Source organism: Corvus kubaryi, unplaced genomic scaffold (assembly GCF_017639235.1).
Source record: "Corvus kubaryi isolate FWS band 111438036 unplaced genomic scaffold, C.kubaryi_AGA036_p1.0 37392, whole genome shotgun sequence".
NCBI classification, from domain to species: Eukaryota; Metazoa; Chordata; class Aves; order Passeriformes; family Corvidae; genus Corvus; species Corvus kubaryi.
Window position 1 is genome coordinate 5,530,804 of NW_024581131.1, and position 18,924 is coordinate 5,549,727.

General features: G+C 52.3%; 1 protein-coding gene across 3 annotated transcripts in view; it reads left to right on the forward strand.

Moving 5' to 3' along the window:
- Positions 1 to 14: 14 nt before the first annotated feature.
- Positions 15 to 18,924, forward strand: part of DUSP8 (dual specificity phosphatase 8) — a 45,898-nt gene continuing 26,988 nt past the window's right edge. The window contains exons 1-2 of one of the 3 annotated variants that reach the window (XM_042038221.1): positions 15 to 64; positions 13,809 to 14,214. In XM_042038221.1, coding sequence (XP_041894155.1) covers positions 13,984 to 14,214 — 231 coding nt within the window. In that variant the 5' untranslated portion in view covers positions 15 to 64; positions 13,809 to 13,983. Of the gene's footprint in view, positions 65 to 407; positions 615 to 1,263; positions 1,640 to 13,808; positions 14,215 to 18,924 lie in introns of those variants that run through there. The other 2 variants (XM_042038219.1, XM_042038220.1) reach the window with 2 other exon arrangements.

The following is an 18,924-nucleotide window of genomic DNA, read 5'->3' on the forward strand; positions in this document are numbered from 1 at the left end:
GGGGGGGTGGTGGAAATCCCACCCTGCCTTCGCCGTGTGCGGTTGCCGAGCGGCCGTGGTGCAGGTGAGGAGGGGGCTTGGGAAGCTCCGGGGAATACCCGCTGTCCTGCCGGGCCGGGGGTGGCGGGTGGAGGGGTTTTCTGGCGGGACTGAGGGCTGGTGTTTGAGGAACCGGTGTTAACAGAGCTGTGGTTTTTCTGATGATGAAAGAGGTTGGAGTGTCGCCCTGTGTCCTTGGCGTTTAAACGAAGCCGGCATGTGTTCAGCAGCGGGGGTTTTCATGCAACACTTCACTGCTGCGGCTCCAAAGGCGCTGCTCGCGATTAATGAGTTAAGCTGCTCGTTTAAAATAATCCTCTCCACCTCCCCTAATGTGCCTGGACCGATTGATCACCCCCCACGCACCCTCAATCATTATACAGTGATAAATGTTGCTTTCTGTGCTGAGCGTTGCTTGTTTTTAAAGATTCCTGGTTATTTCCCTTATTGATAAATAAGTTCCTTCTCCTTCCTGCTCCCCCCTCCCTTTTCTCCTCCCCCAGAATTAAATTCCTGAGCAACAGCAAAAGCTGATGTCAGTGCTTCAGCTTGCATTGGGGGAGCTCTGTGCACAGGTCAGTAATTTGCGGTTTCGTTAGAAGGAAGAATGCGGTGCAGTGCTGTTCTGATAGGGATATTTGGATTTTTCTGGGCATGGATGCGTTTATCCCTCGTATTGCGGTAGTTATCGGCGGCTCCCTGGTGGGAGCTGGGTGCTGCATAAGCATATGTAGAAGAGACCATCCCTGTCCCAAGCAGCTGGCGATGACGAATGCATTGGGAATGGTTGCCAGAGGTTCCATCTCCCTCTGATTTGGGGTAATAAGGCAGACCCCTCTCCCGCAGGAAAGGGTCGGGATATCCAAGCAGCCCGAACAGGTAGCGCTGAGGATTGTGCCTGGCAGTGCAGGGGCCATGATAACCTTGAGAGCAGCTTGCCTGTGGAGCGGTGTTTGACGTTGGCGTGCATTGTCTCATCCTCCTGCGCTGAGGCAAAGGCTTGGGCTCGGCTGTGGAGAGCTTTGTTTTCGGAAGGACTCGATGCATGGGAATTGGTGCTTTTGGGTTTGGCCTTGCCTCTGTGTGCCTCTGCTTGCACTGTCGGAGGGCGGCCGTACCGGGAGGACTCCTTCTGCAGTAGAGGTTTGTTGGGGTTCGGGTCTGCATGGGGGTTTCTGCACTTGCTTTGATTTTGGTTGTAACAGCTCCCAAAACAAAATAAGCTTTGGCACCAAGAAAATCCTCCTGACCATAGCGTATTTGGGATTTTAAAACACCCTCAAGGACTTTGCAGGTGTCTTGTCCCCAGTTTTGCCTGGCACAGCCACAGTGGCAGAGCCTGGATGTGTAGGATTGTCGAAATGGCTGGGACAAGAGTGGACGGGTGAGAGTGTGAGCAGCACTGGGATGCCCAGATGCCTCTTTGCAGTGGCAGTAGGCAGAAATTCCTGCCCTTTTGGCCCATTGACAGCGCAATTGAGAGGCTCAAACCTGAGGCTGGAGGGTTTCCAAGCTGAGATGACAGCAGCTCACACCAAAAGTCTTCTAACACAACAGATTGTCCTCCCGTGGTTTTCACTTGTCCCTGCTTAGACATAAAGTAAGGAAAACCTGAATCTACCATTGTTTAAAATCTAGCCTCAGCTAAGCTTGGGAGAGCTGAGCAAAGTGGCCAGAGTCCTTAGGAGCATTCACTGGGGACTCTGCCTGGAGATTATTCTTGCAAATACTGCACCGTGTTTGTCTGCAGAGTGTGTTTTTGCTGGGTGCTAAGCACCTCGCTGAGAAAGCCACTCAGCCTCTGGAGAGTTTATATTCACCTAAAATTAAATGTAACATCACTTTTACTATGAAAACACCCCTGAGGGCTGGGTAGGACTAAGCAGTAGTGTCTGTCCCATGCTTCCAAATTGGATCTTAAGAGGTGGGAGAAAACTCACTTCTCTCCTGTGCAACCCTGTCCTTCCCCAGGAAATCTCCAAAGGCTGGAAAACCGTTGTGGCTCTGGATTTCTGAAGTGACTTCTCTTGGCATGAATATGAGTGAGTCCCCATTCCATCCCTACCCCTTGCCTCTGCACCAGCTGCTGTAATCTACATGAGGGATAGGGATTTTTCCTCTTTGGATTTGCTTCCTTGCCTTTGAACAAGGCTGTTCTTTGGGATAAGAGGTTAATTTCTCTGGTGCGCAGCTTGGCTCCCAAAGCCCTGGGCACAGTCAGGTGCAGAGCACGTTCACACTATCACGAGTGGAAGGAAGAAAAGGAGGTGCTCCAGCATTTGGCAGCCCTGATTTGTGGCGCAGGCTCATAGGACGCTGCCATCGTACTGAAACAGTGCCAGCAAACTGAACCTGGTAGAGAAGGAGGCGATGAAGAGAAGGAGCTTGTGGATGCTGACCCCTCTCTCCCAGGACCTCTCTCTCCCTGGACAGCCAAGATGCTGCACTGGAAGAGTCTGTAGATCTTTTTGCCCTCTGACACGTGTTTAATGGCAGTGTTAAGGGGGAGATGGTTGCAGAAATTCCCAGGTGCTCATGGTCTCTGGGTCTCACTGCACTCTTTTCCTTGCTGCTATGCAGAGAAACTCCTGCAGCCAGACTGGCAATGCAGTCATCCTGAGGAAAGCTTTGACACTCCTTTGCATCCCCATGCCCTCTGGGTTTTAAAACCTGTTTTTCAAGCTTTACATTTCTTCTCTGAAGAGACACCTGTCCCGCCTGATGCCAGTGGGAAGGAGGCACCTGACGTAATTATGGCAGGCTCGGGGAAGGGAGGTGAGTGGCCTGGGAGCATTCATCAGATAAGAAGCTAAACAAGCTCTCTGCTCAAGATTTTCTCAGGCTTACTCAGGAGTCCTGGGTGTACTTCTGTGTGCAGGATTATAACACAGCCAGGAGAGTGTGAGGGAGGGTATAAACTGACCGTGCCAAGATGCTGTGTGCTACTGGTGTCAGGGGCTGCTGTCAAAGGCAGGCAGAGCTTGTGGTGTGATTAGCAGTAGTGCAGGTTCCTGCAGGAAGAGTGGGTGGTGTAGTGCACCCCAGCAATGGCTTTGCCTGCTCATCTGATGGAGGGGGAGGCCATGACATGTCTCATCCCCGTGGGACAGCTGTTTTGCCAGAAGTGGGCCAGCAGCTGAGACCATGGTGGAACATACCAAGCTCTGGTCATGGTCTGTGCCTTGGCCACCCTGTCTCCTCTTTATCATGAGTTCATGGAGAGGAAAAAATCCTTTTTTTCTTCCAAGAGATGTTTTTTAGACTTTCCACTCCAAAACCTTTGGGTCCATGCTGTCCAAGAGGCTCATTTGGTTCTCAACCATCTTCACTCTCCAAGGAGAGTAAGAGTAAAGGGTGGGCCACTCTGGGGGGCTGTGCACCACACAGAACCCTGCTCAAACTATGCTGCAGACTGCCATGGCTCCTGTAGCATGGCTGGCTCAATTTCTCTGCTATTGGGTTCTTCGTCTAAGGTTTTCTAGACCCAGTTGGACAAGATTATCTAGGTTGGTGTGCAGGAGGCTTCTTCTTTTGCTTTGCCCAGGGCTTCTAAGGGGTTGGTTTTGCTGCTTTGGATCTTTGGTTTCCCAAAGTGACAGGTATTGTTTGCATGGTGTCTTGGAAGGATCAGCATTTCAGAAGATAGGTGAAGTGCTAGCCCAGGCTGGGTTCAGAGGAGAACCTGGAGGTGCTCACTGGAAGCTGGTCCAGTACAGAGTCTCCTGTTGTAAACAGGGAGCAATAACAGGAGAGAAATGTGGGGACTGTGTGCATTAAGCTGAAGCTTACTTAAGAGTCTCTCAGGAACCTATCTGGGACTGGAAATCCTTCTTTGATTCCCTCTTTTCTTCATGCTCCTCTTACGCCTTTTTCCATGTTGTTTATTGTGTGTGGAAAGCACTCCTGGTTCCCCGATGCGTGCATGTATGCCTTGCCTGCCTTCACTGTATTTTCTTTAAATAAAGCCTTCTCTTGGGGCAGAGACCTTGTGTTCTTCAGGAATTTCTCCAGAGTCCTTCAAGGTCCTCTAGCAGTTTGCAGAAGAGGCTCTCTGTGTAGGGTTTCTGCATGCTGAGTTATGGGGAGCATTATTTCTGAGTCCACTGGTGACTGGGAACAAGTCATTTGGCAACCAGAATGGCAAGACAACCTGTTCTGGTGTTGATGCTCATTCTCCTTTAAGGGAGAGAGGGGTTGGACCAGCTGAACTGCTGAGGTCCCTTTAAACCTAAATTGTTGCATGACTAGTCCATAAATACCCACCGTCCTGCTTCTCCCAGGCTTTTGTAGGATACCTGTTATTAGGCAGTGCTGGTGAGGGGACATGAATGAGGTGGACCACTGCTTTGATCCTGTATGAAGATTCCAGTGACAGCATGACCCTGGCATTCTCTCCTCTACCACGTCCTCCAGCCCTGCTAATGATGCAGTGCGTCTTTCCAGGCTGTCTCTGTCAGCCCACATTCCTCATCCGGCACGGAGGTGCGCAGTGTGCCCGCATCCTGGCTTTTCAGCTCGCCTCTTTTTGGCTTTTTAATAGGGGATTTAGTTGTCCGAGGAGCTCTGCTGTCTACAGCTAGCACATGCTAATTCAGCTGATGCAGCAGAAGCTTGGGGAGAAATTTCAGTCTGTTAGGGCACTGCAGGTTTTTTGCATCGAGCAAGTCAAGCCCTCTCCAAACGCTAAACCTGTGCCTGCATAAATCACATGTCTCCCATTGAAATCCAGACCCTCCAGACAAAGAGGGTCCATCCGCCTCTGGGGTGTGCTGCTGAAAAGAAGCAACCAAGAAGTATCTACAACATCTGATTGTTTTTGCGTTGCCTCTAACAACCCTTATTTCCAAGCTTGCGATGGCAGCCTGGTCCTCCTTGAGCCGTGGCTTGAGTGGAGTTATTCATGCCATCTTCATCTGCCTTGGCCGGCAGCCCTGCGTGGGGAGCGGACGGGCGCAGCCAGAGCCTCGCTTGGCACTTGAGGCTGTTGAGGGCTGGTGCAGAGAGGGTGCCAGCACTGCTGACTGGAGCTAGCCCATGAAAAGCCATGTTAACCACTTTGCTGCTGTCAGGGACCTTGTAGAGGTGTCCCCAGCAGCTGTGCTGGCTCAGCAGGGCTGACAGCCAAACAAGCCTGGAGCTGTCCTTAACACCTTACCTGCTGCTCACTTCAGGTTCAGCTCTTCTGGTGGAAAGTCAGAAGGATGCAGCAGGGCAGGAAGGTGACCCAGGGGGATGAGCCTCCAGCCAAAACTGAGCCAGGGCCCTCTGAATTGCTCTGTGGAGTGGTGAAGAGACAAAATGCCTCCCACACATCAAGGGAAGTTGACTGCTGCAAAAAAACCCGAATGCAAATCTCTGACTGGGCAGAATCTCCCCAGACACATCCTTTTGTAAAGCACTCTCATTGTACCATTAAAAATAGATCGGTGCGTTCTCCGCTTGCTTGCTGAATGCTGATGCCTGTTAATTCTGTGTCATCCTCGCAATCCCTTCTGCTTTGAGCTCGGCTGCCTCTTTGTCTGGCACCTGAGCAAGGTTCATTCAGCAGTACCTGCTGCAAAGATAAGAGTGAGCTCTGTTGGAGTCCAGCAGGACAGGTGGGAAGGTGAGGGTAACTAAACTGGTCTTAGCTGGGGGTCAGCTAGCCCAAAAGGGGCAAGGTTTGGTGTGATTACCCCAGCTTTCACTTGCAGGGTCAGAAGCAGGGCTTCTGTGTGAGAATGAGACCTGCTGGCGTGGAGATGAGTTGGAGGATGCTTAAGCTCTGGGTGGATATCATGATACATCTCTGGGGTTTTTTTTTGAAACTGGGGTTAAAGTACACATATATGTCATGTTTAACATCTGCCTGGAGTTGGTGAGGGCAATATTGCCACCTGTTTCCTCAAGCAAATGAGTCCATGTAGTTTGCCACTCACAATAGCAGTGGTAGAATGGATTCAGAGAGAAGACCCATGTTACAAAGTGCTGCAATACCCAGCTCTCAGTCAGGAGGCCAGGCTGCAGGATTTCATACATGAGGAGCTGTGGCATCTGACCAGCAAGCCTTGGCTTGACAGGGTGGTAAGGATGGAGGAAGACATGCAAACCACTTTGCTTGACCCCTGTGTCACCTCAGATTAAGAACAAAACCAGCTGGTAATGAATCATGGCCCCCAAGGGAAAAGGAGAAGAGTGGGGCAGGAGCATCAGCTTGGGCTTTCCCTGTCTTGTGTGTTTTTTCTAGATAAAGGTAATTCTCCGAAACTCGGAGCTGGTGCCTCCTCGTTGGGGCTGTGGTAGGAAGTAGAACCTGATCTGACACGTGCTAATTCATCCCAAACCCATGAGCAATTTGGCTATTGTGTGCATATAGGAAGTTCGGCAGGTCTTGAACCGGGTCAGAAAAGTCTTGTAAAATGTGTTTGCTGCCCTGGGGAATGTCCCATCCCATGGAATATCAGCATAGCCCCTTGCCATCTGTATTAAATTCTGGAGCTCTTAGGGAGATTCACAGTTTTGTGGGAATAGGGTAGCATAACTGTGGACATTGGCTTCTGCTGGCTGGAAACCTGTGCTGGGATCTGCACCTCAGTTTGCTCTGGTACTCATCAGAAACTGCAGACAACCTGGCTGAAGGCAACAACATCATTATTCTTCATTGAGTCAGGGGTTCTATTTGTCATTTGAATATGGGGGCCTAATGACACTGCGCTGGGCAGTAGCCACTGTCATTAGTCACTGCACTGTGCAGTGACTGCCCCTGTGTGTGCTGAGTGCTCACTTTGGCCTCACCTGCAACTGTCCCCGGCACTCTGCTGAGATGGACAAGTTCCTGTCACTGGGGATTGTGCTTAAGAAGTGAAATGCTATATTTATCTGCAGCTTTGAAGAACCGCAGCTTAATCCTGTGCTTTCTTTCACTTGGTGTGTAGGTGTTGTGGGAAAATAGGACCCAGGTCCTGGAGACCCTTTCTCCAGGAGACTGCAAATGCACCCAGCAGGTATTTATGGTGTTTGTTTTCCTAGGATGAGAGAGCCAGACCAGCCCTGCAGAAGTATCTGACTGCATACCTTTCTGGGCTGCCTGTCTGCTCTTGTAAAAAGGCAAAGAAGCACCTTGTCCCCAGGATAAACCTGCTGGGCTCATGGGGTCATGCAGCAAATGGTGGGGATACCAGGCAGTGGGCAACAAGGGCTCTTGAAGATCAACAGGACTAGGTTTCCCTTCTCCAGCATGACATGTCCTCTGTGATGTGTGCCAAGCTGCTCAAAGCAGAAGGTGCTTTTAGCTCTGGGGTGAGAGTGCGGCCAGCTCTTGGCTTGGCAGGGTGAGAATGGAAATGGGATAGCTTTGGTATTAGAAAACTGCATGCTTGGGAGCAATATCCTCGACATGGGCAAAGGCAGTGATTAAATGGCTGGCTGGTCATGGATAACCTTTGGTCTTGGCTTTTGTAGGCTTTAAAATGAAAGCTTGTGTTTATACTAAAGGGGAAAACCATATAAATCATGTTAAAAGGACAAGTCTAAGAGGAAGAGATACTGCCTTTGTCTTCTAGACTCCAGCTAAATTCCTTTCCCTGCTGTCCCCATTGGCTTTTCCTGACTGGCTCTCCAGATTGACCACCATGACTGCAGTCAGAAATTTTTCTGGGAGTGGCCAGTTTATAAATCGTTAACTGCACTTTTTTGGTGGAAACAGGCTAGGAGGCAATTGCATTTGCAGTCATAACCCATCCAAAGCTGCTGGCACAGTATCAGGTGTTGGGAGAGGATGAGGGTCCCCTTTGCTTGGCTTAACTGCAACCAAGAGAGCCAGTCTGCCTTGTGGGGTGAGGGTGCATGGGAAAGACTCTCTTGTAGCTGGGTACAACTTGTCCCCTTTCCTTTTGTCCCTGAGCTGTCCCATGCCACCAGCCACGTACCCAAGGCTCAGCACCCCCATGCCAGTGCTGCCACGTGGCTCCACGCCACGTCCCTTGTCCGGTGTGAATGCGCTATCTGGCACTTTGCTGAAGGAGATCCTGGCCCTTCAGCCACGTCCTCTGGTGGAAAACACCTTCTGGATCACAGGATGCAGGTGCAGAGGGCAATGGGAGATGTGGGGAGGCAAGTGGGTGCTGTTTGGTTGCATGCAGCTCCTTGCAGGGCTCTCTGGCATGCTGCTTCCAGCCTACATTAATTGAAAGGAGGCTGCGGCATAGAAAGGAGGAGAAAAAAAAAATTAATCATGAGATCAGCAAGCTTGAAACCCTGGCAAAAGTGCAGCGGCTGCCTCCGGGTGATGTCCTGTGGGAAAAAGGGAATGCTGCCCTTTCCCTCCTTCCTGAAGTGCTCCATCTGTGGAGGGGCATGCGCAGGAGCTCTTGTCCTAGGAGGAGTGTGCCTGGGGTGTGCAGGGAGCCAAGATGAGGTTGTAAGATCAGTGTGGATGAGGCTGTGGGGGAGTCCTCTGTCTGCCATGTGGGTGTCAGGGGTTAGAATAGGGCAGTGGATCTCAGCTTGGCTTAACTGACGCCCGGAAAGTCGTTGCCATCTCCCCTACATCTTCATACTGCTGGGGCTTGGGAGATGTCATTCCTCCCCATCTTTGAGATTCACTAGGGAAAGGTGGACAAGTAGATTTTATGTCTGAGTTTGTGGATGTGGTTAGTGGTGTTTCCCAGCCTCCTTTTAAGGAGCAAAGGAAAAAAAAGAAACCACTCCATTTTTCCATCATCAAGCAGAGAAATCTTTTGTGCTGCCTCTTAAAGGGACCTCGAGTAACTGCTGAGAAATCATCATCAGTTACATCACCTCCAAAACGGCTGCTGCAGGCACCTGACAGCTTTGTCCCACTGTTACTCTGGGGAATCATTATGCTCCAAATTCCTCGTCCTTGGAGAAAGCCTGCACGGCTCGCTGGGAGGGAGGAGCCGCTGCGCAGTTTATGATGCCGTGAGTGGCAGAACAGGATCAGGAAGATGGGCTGAGGTTTCCAGCAGATGGGAGCACAGAGCAGGGGACACATCCTGGAGTTTCCTAACCTCATCCCATTGGTGAAGCTGGGTTCGTCAACCCGTGCAGGACCTGAGCATCTTTCTGGGAATGAGCTGAAGGCACTGCAGCAGCATTGCCTCGGGCAGGAGAGCTGCCGTTGCCTGGCAGCTGCGGGTTTCCAGGGAAACCAGAGGTGCTAACTTGTTAATGAGCCCCGCATCCCTGATTGCTGCTGCAAAATAATAATAATTAGTAATGGTCCTATGATTTAGGAATCCCTCAAACAGCATGAGCCAGCTGAGGGGAGTTTGCTAAGTGCTGAAGCACTTGAAAGAAATGAGGGGATGAGGAAGGAAAAAGGGCGTGGGGCTTGGAAAAACTGCTGCGTTTTGCATCTTAGGAAGTGTCTGGAGACCTGGGGTCTGGTGGGCTTCTGCCAGCATCCCAGCAGTAAGCCTGGGGCTGGTGGCAGGGCTGACCTGGATGGATGGAGGAGCCCTGGCCAGGCAACATCTCAGTGTGGGGCTCACAAGGCACAGATGTTTCCCCCAGCCCCCAGGGCTGCAAGGGGGAAAGCCAAATCACTTAGGCTAGTGCCACTGAGTCCCTGGTGGAGACAGCAGTTCTTCAGGAATGGCTGGGGACAAATAAACAAATGTTTCTCTGTGGTGCTCTTATCCCTCGGTAAACTCAAGGTGGAGATGCCACCAGAAGAGTGTGCTCCTGGGATGAGCATCACAGGGAGCGTGCTGTAGCTCCAGTCTCACTGGTGTGACAAAAATGTGTTCCTGCAGCAAGGCTGGTCTGCCTGTGGCAGTGGGGGAGCAGCCCCTCGACGGGGCTGCCTATGGGACGGTAGAGCTCTCCAGGACACAACACTAGCTTGGTGCAAGGACTGGACATGCTGGTTAGTGAGGTTTGGAGTTGCTGTAGAAACCTGCTGTCCTTCCAGCTGATGTCTCCAGTAAAAGAGAAACCAGATCTGTGCCCTTCTCATATCACATCTCTCAGCTGGGGGCCTTGTGCAAGACGAGCAATTGAGGGAGGTGGCTTCCATCTGGGTGATCTGCGTTGGGCCAGCACAGGGATGAGTTCCTGTGGTCTCTCATGCCACATGGATAGACTCAGGTTGAGGTGCGTTCCGGGTTTTCTTGCTCTCTTGCCTGGCCTGCCCAGAGGAAGGTCACAGCCAGGCTGAGCACTTGCCCTTAGCCTGGCTTGCTGTGTGCATCCCTGCCATGCTTGTGACTCCTGTGGCCAGCTCCCCTCACCTACACACGTTCATGGCGGTGACACCGGGGGCAGAGTCCCACTGAGTGGGCAGTTGCCCAGCCCTGTGCTAGTCTCTGCCCATCTCTCCATCCCTTGGCTGCAGTGTGGCCTCTCCTGCTGGCTGTCCCCATTCAGCTAAGCCATGTGCCCATCTCCTCATTACAGGCACTCCAGGGAGAGGTGGGATTAAAGGATTATGATAATGTTCTTCAGGAACACTCAAGAAGATTAAGATGGCTTTAATAAACTGGTAAGAGAGGAACACAGCTATGTTTCTGAAACCCTAATTTAGGTTCCAGGTTAACCTTTTCCCCTGGTCTCTTCTCACCATGGTGAGAAGATCTCTTACTTTAGCAGTGCTCCATGGCTAAGCCTCTTCCTTCAGTTTTCCTTCTGACCCATCTGAGCAGAAGCAGAAAGACATCCTCCCTCCTTCTCTGGTCTTCCCAGCTACGGGACATTACAGCTTGTTCTTCTCTGAGACCATCTCACACACAGCCTGCGAGGTACTGTGAAGGTCTCATAGCCTCTGCTGGTACCTGGGGATTAACTCACCACCCCTCAGTCTGGCTTCAAAATGTCCTGTGGTTGCTGTCAGAGAAGTTGCTTGTCTGCCTTTGACCTGGCAGAACATACACAGAGAAGTCCCTGTGTCTTGGTTCTAATGCCAAGGTTACAGCTCCCCGTGGCCACACTGGGCTGGCCAACTCCATCCCCTGTAAAGGAAGGAGGGGCAGGACGGACTTACCTTGCCCTGCCTTCCCCCACATCTTTTGGGTGGACCTGGGAGTGGGACCTGTTTGATGTGTCACATGTGTCTACAGAGGTTTATCTGGTGTTCTGCAGGAGGGGGGTTATTAGCTGACCTGGGAAACCTTGTCTGTCTTCTCCAATCTCCTCCACCCAAGGTTCCGGTCATCTGCCGAACTTTATGAAAGCCTCTTGTGCCTGGGTTTCTCTTAGAGTGACAAGGTGATCAGGATCTGTTACCTTTCCTAGACCCCTCTGTGTCTGAGACCCCCAAAGTTTACCCCTTATCTGCTATCTGGAGATTGGATACCATGTTGTATCCGGAGGAACTGTGCAGTGCTGGATCACTCTTTCCTCCCGCTCCACTCATCCCTCTGCCACAGTATTATCGTAGGGTTTTTTGTCTGTCAGCTCTTTCTACTCCCTTTTTATTTCTTGGATGTAATTGGAAGAGCCAAGAAGCATTCACAGCCTGGTGTCCTGATGGGGAAGGGAGGCAGAAAGTGGTTTGGGGAGTGGGGTGTGAAAGGAAGACGAAGGGGAAAAGCTGGCTAATTTGCATCCTTTCTGAGTGCCCTGGCTCTATAGCCAAGGGACAGCAGGGGGGCTTCTGGCAAGGCGGTAGCAACGTAATGAGGTGTGTCATATCCCAGCAGGAGCCAGCCTCGCTCCCCCTCAGACCCCCTAATTAGAACTGTTTCAATTTTTAAGCCCCCCTGAGGAGAGCTGGGGGGAGCGGGGTTCCTGCAGCGGGGGGACCGCCCGACACCCGCCGAGGGGGCTGCTGTAATTGGAGTTGCTGTGAGGAGCCGCAGAGCGCTCCGTGGGGCCGGGCACAGCGATGCCAGAGTGCCACGGGGCTGCCAAAATGCTTGGTGCCAGGAGGGGCCGTCGCTATCGCAGCTTTTGGAGGATTTTTCCCTCCTGTAATTTGTATTAACACATTGGCAGAGGCAGCAGGGGTGTCATACAAGGGCAGAAATGTACTGCACATCCTAATGCAGCCTCCTATTGGGAGCTTGGATCCTGAGGCTGAAGCCTGGGACATCTACTCCTGCTTTGGGAGGCAGGTCTGGTAGCCCAGGGAAGTTTGGGCTGTTAGTGCTGGAGTCACGGGCCAGAGCAAATGCTGTAAGCCCGATCCTCACATTCTGTGGCTTTCCATTCTTCCCCTACAAGCTGGCAGTGCCCTCCAGATTTGGTGGCTGGTAACTGAGGTCCCTCTCGTGTCACCCAGTAGCGTTTCTGACTCATCTTTTTTGTATCTTGAGCTACCAGGTGCCTCCAGGTGAGAGCTTATGGGCACTGCTGGCTTACTTGGATCAGGGTGACTCGTAAGCCTCCTCTAGTCCGTGGACCAAATCCTGATCCTGCAGAAGTCAATGAAAATCTTTACGCTGGCCTTTTCAGGCACGTTATTCATAGTCCTCCTAATTCAGATGCATTAAAGCTTCCATGAAGCAGCTTGTGGGTTCTCTCAAACACCGTCTGGCAGGAACAAGAGGAGCCTGGTAGTAGCCGGGGCTTATTTTCTGAATGACTTCAGTGGCATTAAAACCTAATGCCATTAAAACATGCTTGCAGTGACGTGTTCCATTAAAACTTAAGAGGGCACCCTGAGCTGAATGCTCCCTGGCCTGCCTAGTGCTCTTTCAGCATGGGCTGGACATGGAGGAATCTTGTTCTTCACCTCAGAGAGCACCAGGCTCGACCCCCTCAGCTCCTAAGATGGAAACACGGGGTATTTGTATACCGGGTACTCCTGTATATGAACCCCCTTTCTAAGTCTGTGCAAGTTAGATGCTGAAAAGCAGAAGGCTCTCCAGGGCCATCTCAGTCCAAGTACAGCTTCCCAGCACCTCTGCCTTGATGCTTGGCCTGTTTCTTGAAGACAGGAGTAAAGGTCAGCTTGACTTCTTGTCTTCCAAGAGAGGTCATCTTCTCTCGACTTGCCAGGAGGCAAGCTGGCAAAGATACCCGTGAGCAGGCTCTGATAAACAGGCAGGTGAAATCCAGTGTGAAGTGATGAACATGAATGAGCAAACCTGATTTGGTGGTGTGTCTGATGGGCCCTGAACTAGCTTTTACCATGCAGCAGCAGAACCTTAGAGCTGAGCTAAGCTGCTTCTGTGAAACCATTAGCTCTGGGCTTGGCAGAGGTCAGAAAAAGCAAATTTAGTGCGAGGAACTGTTGGGCTGGGAACAGGGAAAGGAGGTGATATCTTGCCCCATGCAGGTCCCTGGTGTGCCTGCCTCTCAAACATGGCACATTGGGTCTGGCCAGCATAGCAAAAGGTGTCTTTGTAACTGGCGGCTATGTAGATGCTTTGACCTGAAAAGCTCTTTAAATATAGGTCTAAGTGTGGTAAAGACTGTGGAGAAGATTAGAGGACAGGCATATGTGGTCTTTTCTGGTGCACATAGTACGGGTCACCCAGAGGAGCCATCAGTAGCAGATTTAGAGCAAACCAGGGGAAGGACTTCTTCAGTGTAACTGGCAAGCCATTCTACTCCCTGCCACTGGCCACTGTGCCTGTCAAATTAAAAGCTGACATGGCTTCAAAAAAGCAATTAGACAAATTCACGGAAGAAAGTTCCACTAAGGGCTATTAAATACAAGGAGAAAACCTCTGGCTTGGCCAGCTCTGGAGCCGCACATGCTGGCAGGCTGGGAGAACGCACCTCAAAAGTGTGGCTTGTTGCACTCTTCTGAAGGTTCTTCAGAAGACATCCAGGTGTCATCCTGTCCAGCTGATGGGTTGTTGTCTCCTTTCTTCTCTTTCCAGGTTCAGCACAATGAGTTGGCATTCTGGGTGTTAGCAGCCTGAGGAGAATAGGACGGGTGCTGCCCTGCTCACCCCTCACCCCTCGCTCATTCCCCTTGGGGAGACGGGTGCTGGCGTCCCTGTCCTGCCCTTCCACCCCTTGCTCCCCACTCGCCATAGAGGGGACTGGCCCGTTATGGCTGGGGACAGGCTCCCACGCAAGGTGATGGACCCCAAGAAGCTGGCCAGCCTCCTGAGGAACGGAGCGGAGGGCACCCTGGTCATCGACAGCCGCTCCTTTGTGGAGTACAACTCCTGGCACGTCCTCAGCTCCGTCAACATCTGCTGCTCCAAGCTCGTCAAGAGAAGACTCCAGCAGGACAAGGTCTCCATCACGGAGCTCATCCAGCCTGCCTCCAAGATGAAGGTAAGGGATCTGACCCTTACCTTTCCTGGTGGGTGCTCACACCCTCTTCTCTTGTGGGATGCAGACTGGCCTAAGGGATAGGAATACATGCATCCTTCCCCTCTATCCCTTAACCCCAGTATCTGACAGCATCTCTTTGGCACCCTTTGGAGAGACGGAGTGTGAGCTCATCTGGCCACAGGGCTGTCCTCGGGGACCTGTTCTTTGCCCCCACCCCACTGATGTGGCTCCCTGCTGCAGCAGCCCTCCCCAAGCAAGTCTAACAGGTATATCAGCCTTAGGACTTGTCTTACTCCAGCAAACAACCCACCAAAGCCTTCCTGGAGCTGTAAGCTTAATCCCCTGCTAAAAACTCTTCCCCTCCCCTCTGTCATCTCTAACTCCATTCAGGGACATGTAATCCTCCTCCCCTGTGACGCCAGAAGCTCTTATCCGGTGTCATGGCATATTATCTCTCCCAGGCTCCTCTCTCTATCGCTCCTGGTTAAATAATAGAGGTGGCTCTGAGCCACGGAGCTGGGCTGGAGCCCCGGCCGGAGCAGTGCCGGCTGTCCCTGCGGAGCCGTGGGCTGGGTCCTGCCGTCCACGGAGGTGCTGCCGGACGGCTGCGCCATCCCGCAGTGGCCGCGGGACGAGCCTGAGGATGGTTCACCATCCGAAGGGTGGTTTGCCATCACAGCCCGCCCTCCTGCCGGTTCGCTCCCACCGTTCCCCCACTCCCGCCTTGTAATTTTATGGCAAAGCGAGGGTAATTCAGGCGATTAATCAAATGCTGGGCCCAGCTGGAGCCATCTGCGTCGTGTCCCCCCCCCCCCCCCCCCCGCCACCCCGAGAAGCCACCGCTGTCCGCATTGGCTGCCGGTGACATCACCCCGCGGGATCAAGGGGACTGGCAGTGCGGGGGGGCCGGCCTCGCGCCAATCTGCTTCGGTGATGCTCTGGGCTGGGCGATTTGGAGGGGATTGCAGAGACTGATTCCTGAACGGCTTTAGCTGCTCTTAAACCCCCTGGAGAATAAAGCAGAATAATCAGTTTTTCGCAAGCTCCGAGGAGAGCGGAGCGGCCGCCCTCCTCCCGGCGAGGGTCACCTCTGCAGTGGCCGCTGTCACGTGGAGCGGCAGCAGCAGCAGAACAAGCGATGCGCAAGGGGGAGGAAGAAGAGGAGGATGATAGGGAAGGGGGAAGCATGGAAGAGTTAACATCAGCTGATGCCATCCGCCTGCAAACCTGCAGCTCGCCAGCTGCAACGGAGCAGTGGGCTCCCAAAGGGGCCGGCTGGTCCTTCCTGACATTCCCTGCTCTGTCCCCATAGAACGAGCATAGAAGGATCATTTTCTCCCGGCTCCTGGATCATTGCATAATGGTCCACGTACTGGCTGGGGATGTGGTTATAACCAGGGATGATAGGAGAAGAGAACAGAGGCGTTGCCATCGTCTTTAATTCCTTTTTGCTTTTCTTTTTGATATGGCTGAAATCCCTCCTGGCACATCCATGGGCAGGAGGCTGCATGTCCCCACTGCCGCTGCTCTGCACAGCCCCTGCCATGCCCACCGCTTGCTGGCTCCCCCAACACATGCAGCCCAGGAATTAATTAAGCTTTAGGACACCCTTGAGATGTTAAGCCACTTGTCCTAGGAAGCTGGGCTGGGGTGATCATTGCCATATTCTCATCTGGCATAAAGCAGGGATGGTGGCTGTGGCTCAGGGTGTCCAGGCCTTTCTGTGCATGCACTTGTGTGTTTGTATTTTGGGGTGATGAACTCTCTTATCACCCTTTCTCCCTCTCCCTGCCTCGCGTTTCAGTCACTCGTGTCATGACTGTATTTTGGGGCTCCCAGAAATTAATATGATCTGCTGCCTCGGGGTGTACAGATCCTCAGAAGGGGATGCTGAAATCTGCTTTAGACCTCTGATACCCTGTGTAATTTCCCTGCCTCCTCTGCCTCCTCTGGTCAACACCCCCCAGCCCTGCTCTGCCCCTGGCTCCCCGCACTGGGGCTGGGGGGCGGGGGGCACGGCTGGCGTGGGGAGCAGATGGCAGGAAGGGTGACATCAGTAGCGCGATTGTCCGGCCCCATTATTCCTCCTGACGGGCCTCCCGCCCTCCTCCTGTTTCCTGCTCCCGGCCGGCCGGGGCTGCCGAGACAAAGGCGGCTGGCAGCGACGAGGGGCTGTCCGGGCAGCCAAAGGGCAGCCCCGAGCCCTCGCCTCCTCCCACTCCTCCTCGCCTCCAGCAAAGAGAGCTGAACCTGCTCATCCCACCCCGGCGATTCTAAGGGTGGTGTTCGCCTTTTGGGGAAGGAGACAGGGGCTGATACAGGGCAAAGCGTTTGGGCAAACCCCACCTGGCCGCCAACTCCGCTCCTCCTGCTTGCGTGCTGGCGGGGGGAGTGGGTGAATTTGTATCATTTTCTTTTCCCAGTGCTTACTCTCCTTTTTTCCACGTTGCTGATAAGGAAGGGTACCATTAATAATGCTTCTGTGGGCTGCAGTTTGGAGTGATGCTGTGGGATTAACAGCAGCTCCTGGCTTTTTTTGGTGCAAGGAAAGGAAAGGACCATTTGGGAGGAAAGAAGAAATGGAGACATGTAAAATCCCTTTCTTTTTTCCAATGAATTATGCCTATGATCCTACAATTGTGGCAGCTATAGCTGGCATAGACACTGCTCCCCAAGCCCTGATGTGGACCATCTTCCCATGGTGCCCGATCTGGGAAAAACTGCAGCAACAATTCCACTTGCAGTCATTTCCCTCCACACAAAAATGGTACCAACATAACTGCTCTGGCTGGTTTTGAACCCTTCTCCCAGTGCTGACAATAATAAATTCTCACAATAAAAAATTCCAATAACAACTGGAATAATTCATCTCCTCAGTGCAGTTTGGAGAGCAGAGGTTGTGGGAAATTCCTGCTTGGGTTTTTCACTAGCATTTCTTTAGGGAAGTGTTGAAAATTTTACTTCTTTGAGATCCCTCTGGAAAGTCCACCTCTCAACCACTTCTCGCTTCCTGAAATGGAGCAATCTCCAGAGCAACTGTAGCCATGCTTTGAGGCAAGACAAGGGTCTCTTCAGGCGCTGGGAATATTTATTTATTTGCATTAGGAGCTTGGCTCTGCAAGCAGCTGTTTTGCTTGAGGGAAAGCCGGGGCTTATTTTTGAGCCATGTGCCTGGCTGCTCTTTATGTTGATGGAAGCCCTGTTATTTCAGTGGGGTGATTCACTGTGTTTTGAAACAATACGTGACTGAGATGTCAGTAGTAATTGGGATAATAATAATAGCTCTCTCTTATCTTAGCCTGGATCACCTCTAGAGCATCATTATCCCTGCTTGGCAGCTGGAGAGAGACGGAGCTGGGACCTAGGCTGTGTTGAACCATGCAGTGCTGGGGGCTAATGTCCATGTGGGAGTTACTTCCAGCCAGAGCTGGGGACAGTGATGGGGAGCACAAGGCTTGGCACAAAGGCAATGAATGAATGGTCTCAGCTGGGGTTTGGTTGGAGCTGTTGGCCAGGTGGTCCTTGCTCCAGGCTGGTCATACCCCTCCGGCCAAGATTTTAGCAGGGAGGAGGTTTGTTCCTGGGGAGTTGCTCTGGGGCACCTCCAGTACTGGAGTGGGCCAGCAGCTTTTCGAAGGCATGCATGGGTTTGCAAGCCCCACTCAACATCTCCTTGAAGGCAAAAGACTTGCTGCATCTTGGCCCTGCTGTCTCATGCTAGATGGATGTGGGGACCCTGTCTGGAGAGTGACGCCTAGGGTTACTTCAGCAGTCTTGGGGTAACAGCAACCCCCGTGGAAGTGTTGCTTCTCAGAAGGATACCTCTGTTGTCAGCTCTGTCCCTGTCCTATGCCAGAAGCAGGAATCTAGTATGGAGCATCTCTTCAGCTTTACCCTTCTCCTCTGCCCCAGTTAGCTTTTAGCCTTCCTGTGTTTAAGGCCAGAGATGGGGCATTTCAGGAGGGTATGAGATTAATGGGAGACCCATGTGCTTGATTAAACATCTCTGTCTTATTTCCCTTTGTGGTGAGGAGCTGGGATGCCAGTGCAGGCTCCTTGTGTGCTCCATGAGGGCTCCTCAGGACCCTCCTGCAGGTATCCTCACCCCAGCAAGCTGGGTATTTATTTTTTGCAGCCAGGCCATGAGAGGCCAGCACTTGTTTGGCATTTACATTGAGTGAAACCTTCTAACTTTAATAAGATGTAAACCGTGTTGCACATCTCTGCCGTCGCTCAGCAACCCTGCAGTAATGGCCCAAACAAAGCCTTCCCGTGCGGAGGGAACACTAAATCCTATTGTGGGATAACTCTGCTCAGCCAGAGCCAGTATCTCTCCTGCAACCTCCTCAGCCTGGACTGTGCAGATGGGATGAGCCCCTGCCCCACTGCAGAGTGGTCCCTGCCTCACTGTGCTTTTGGGGGAGATGTTTTTGCTGGCATGGGGCTTCAGGATGAGAACTGTGTCTTTGGGATGTGCTAGGGAGCCTTGAAGGGCTAGGCAGCTGCTGAGGACTGGTAGATTCCCGGTTCTGAACTGGCTTGTCAGCCACCGTGTTTCCCTCCAGCTGTGCTTGGATGACCTCCCACAGAAGTCCTGCTTCAGGATTGGCTGAGGAAAAGATGCTGGGGTAGATCCTCATCTGGCTTATCCTAGGTGGCTTCAGTCATTTTTCAGTGTCTTATTTTAGAATTCCCATGTCCTTTTCTCTT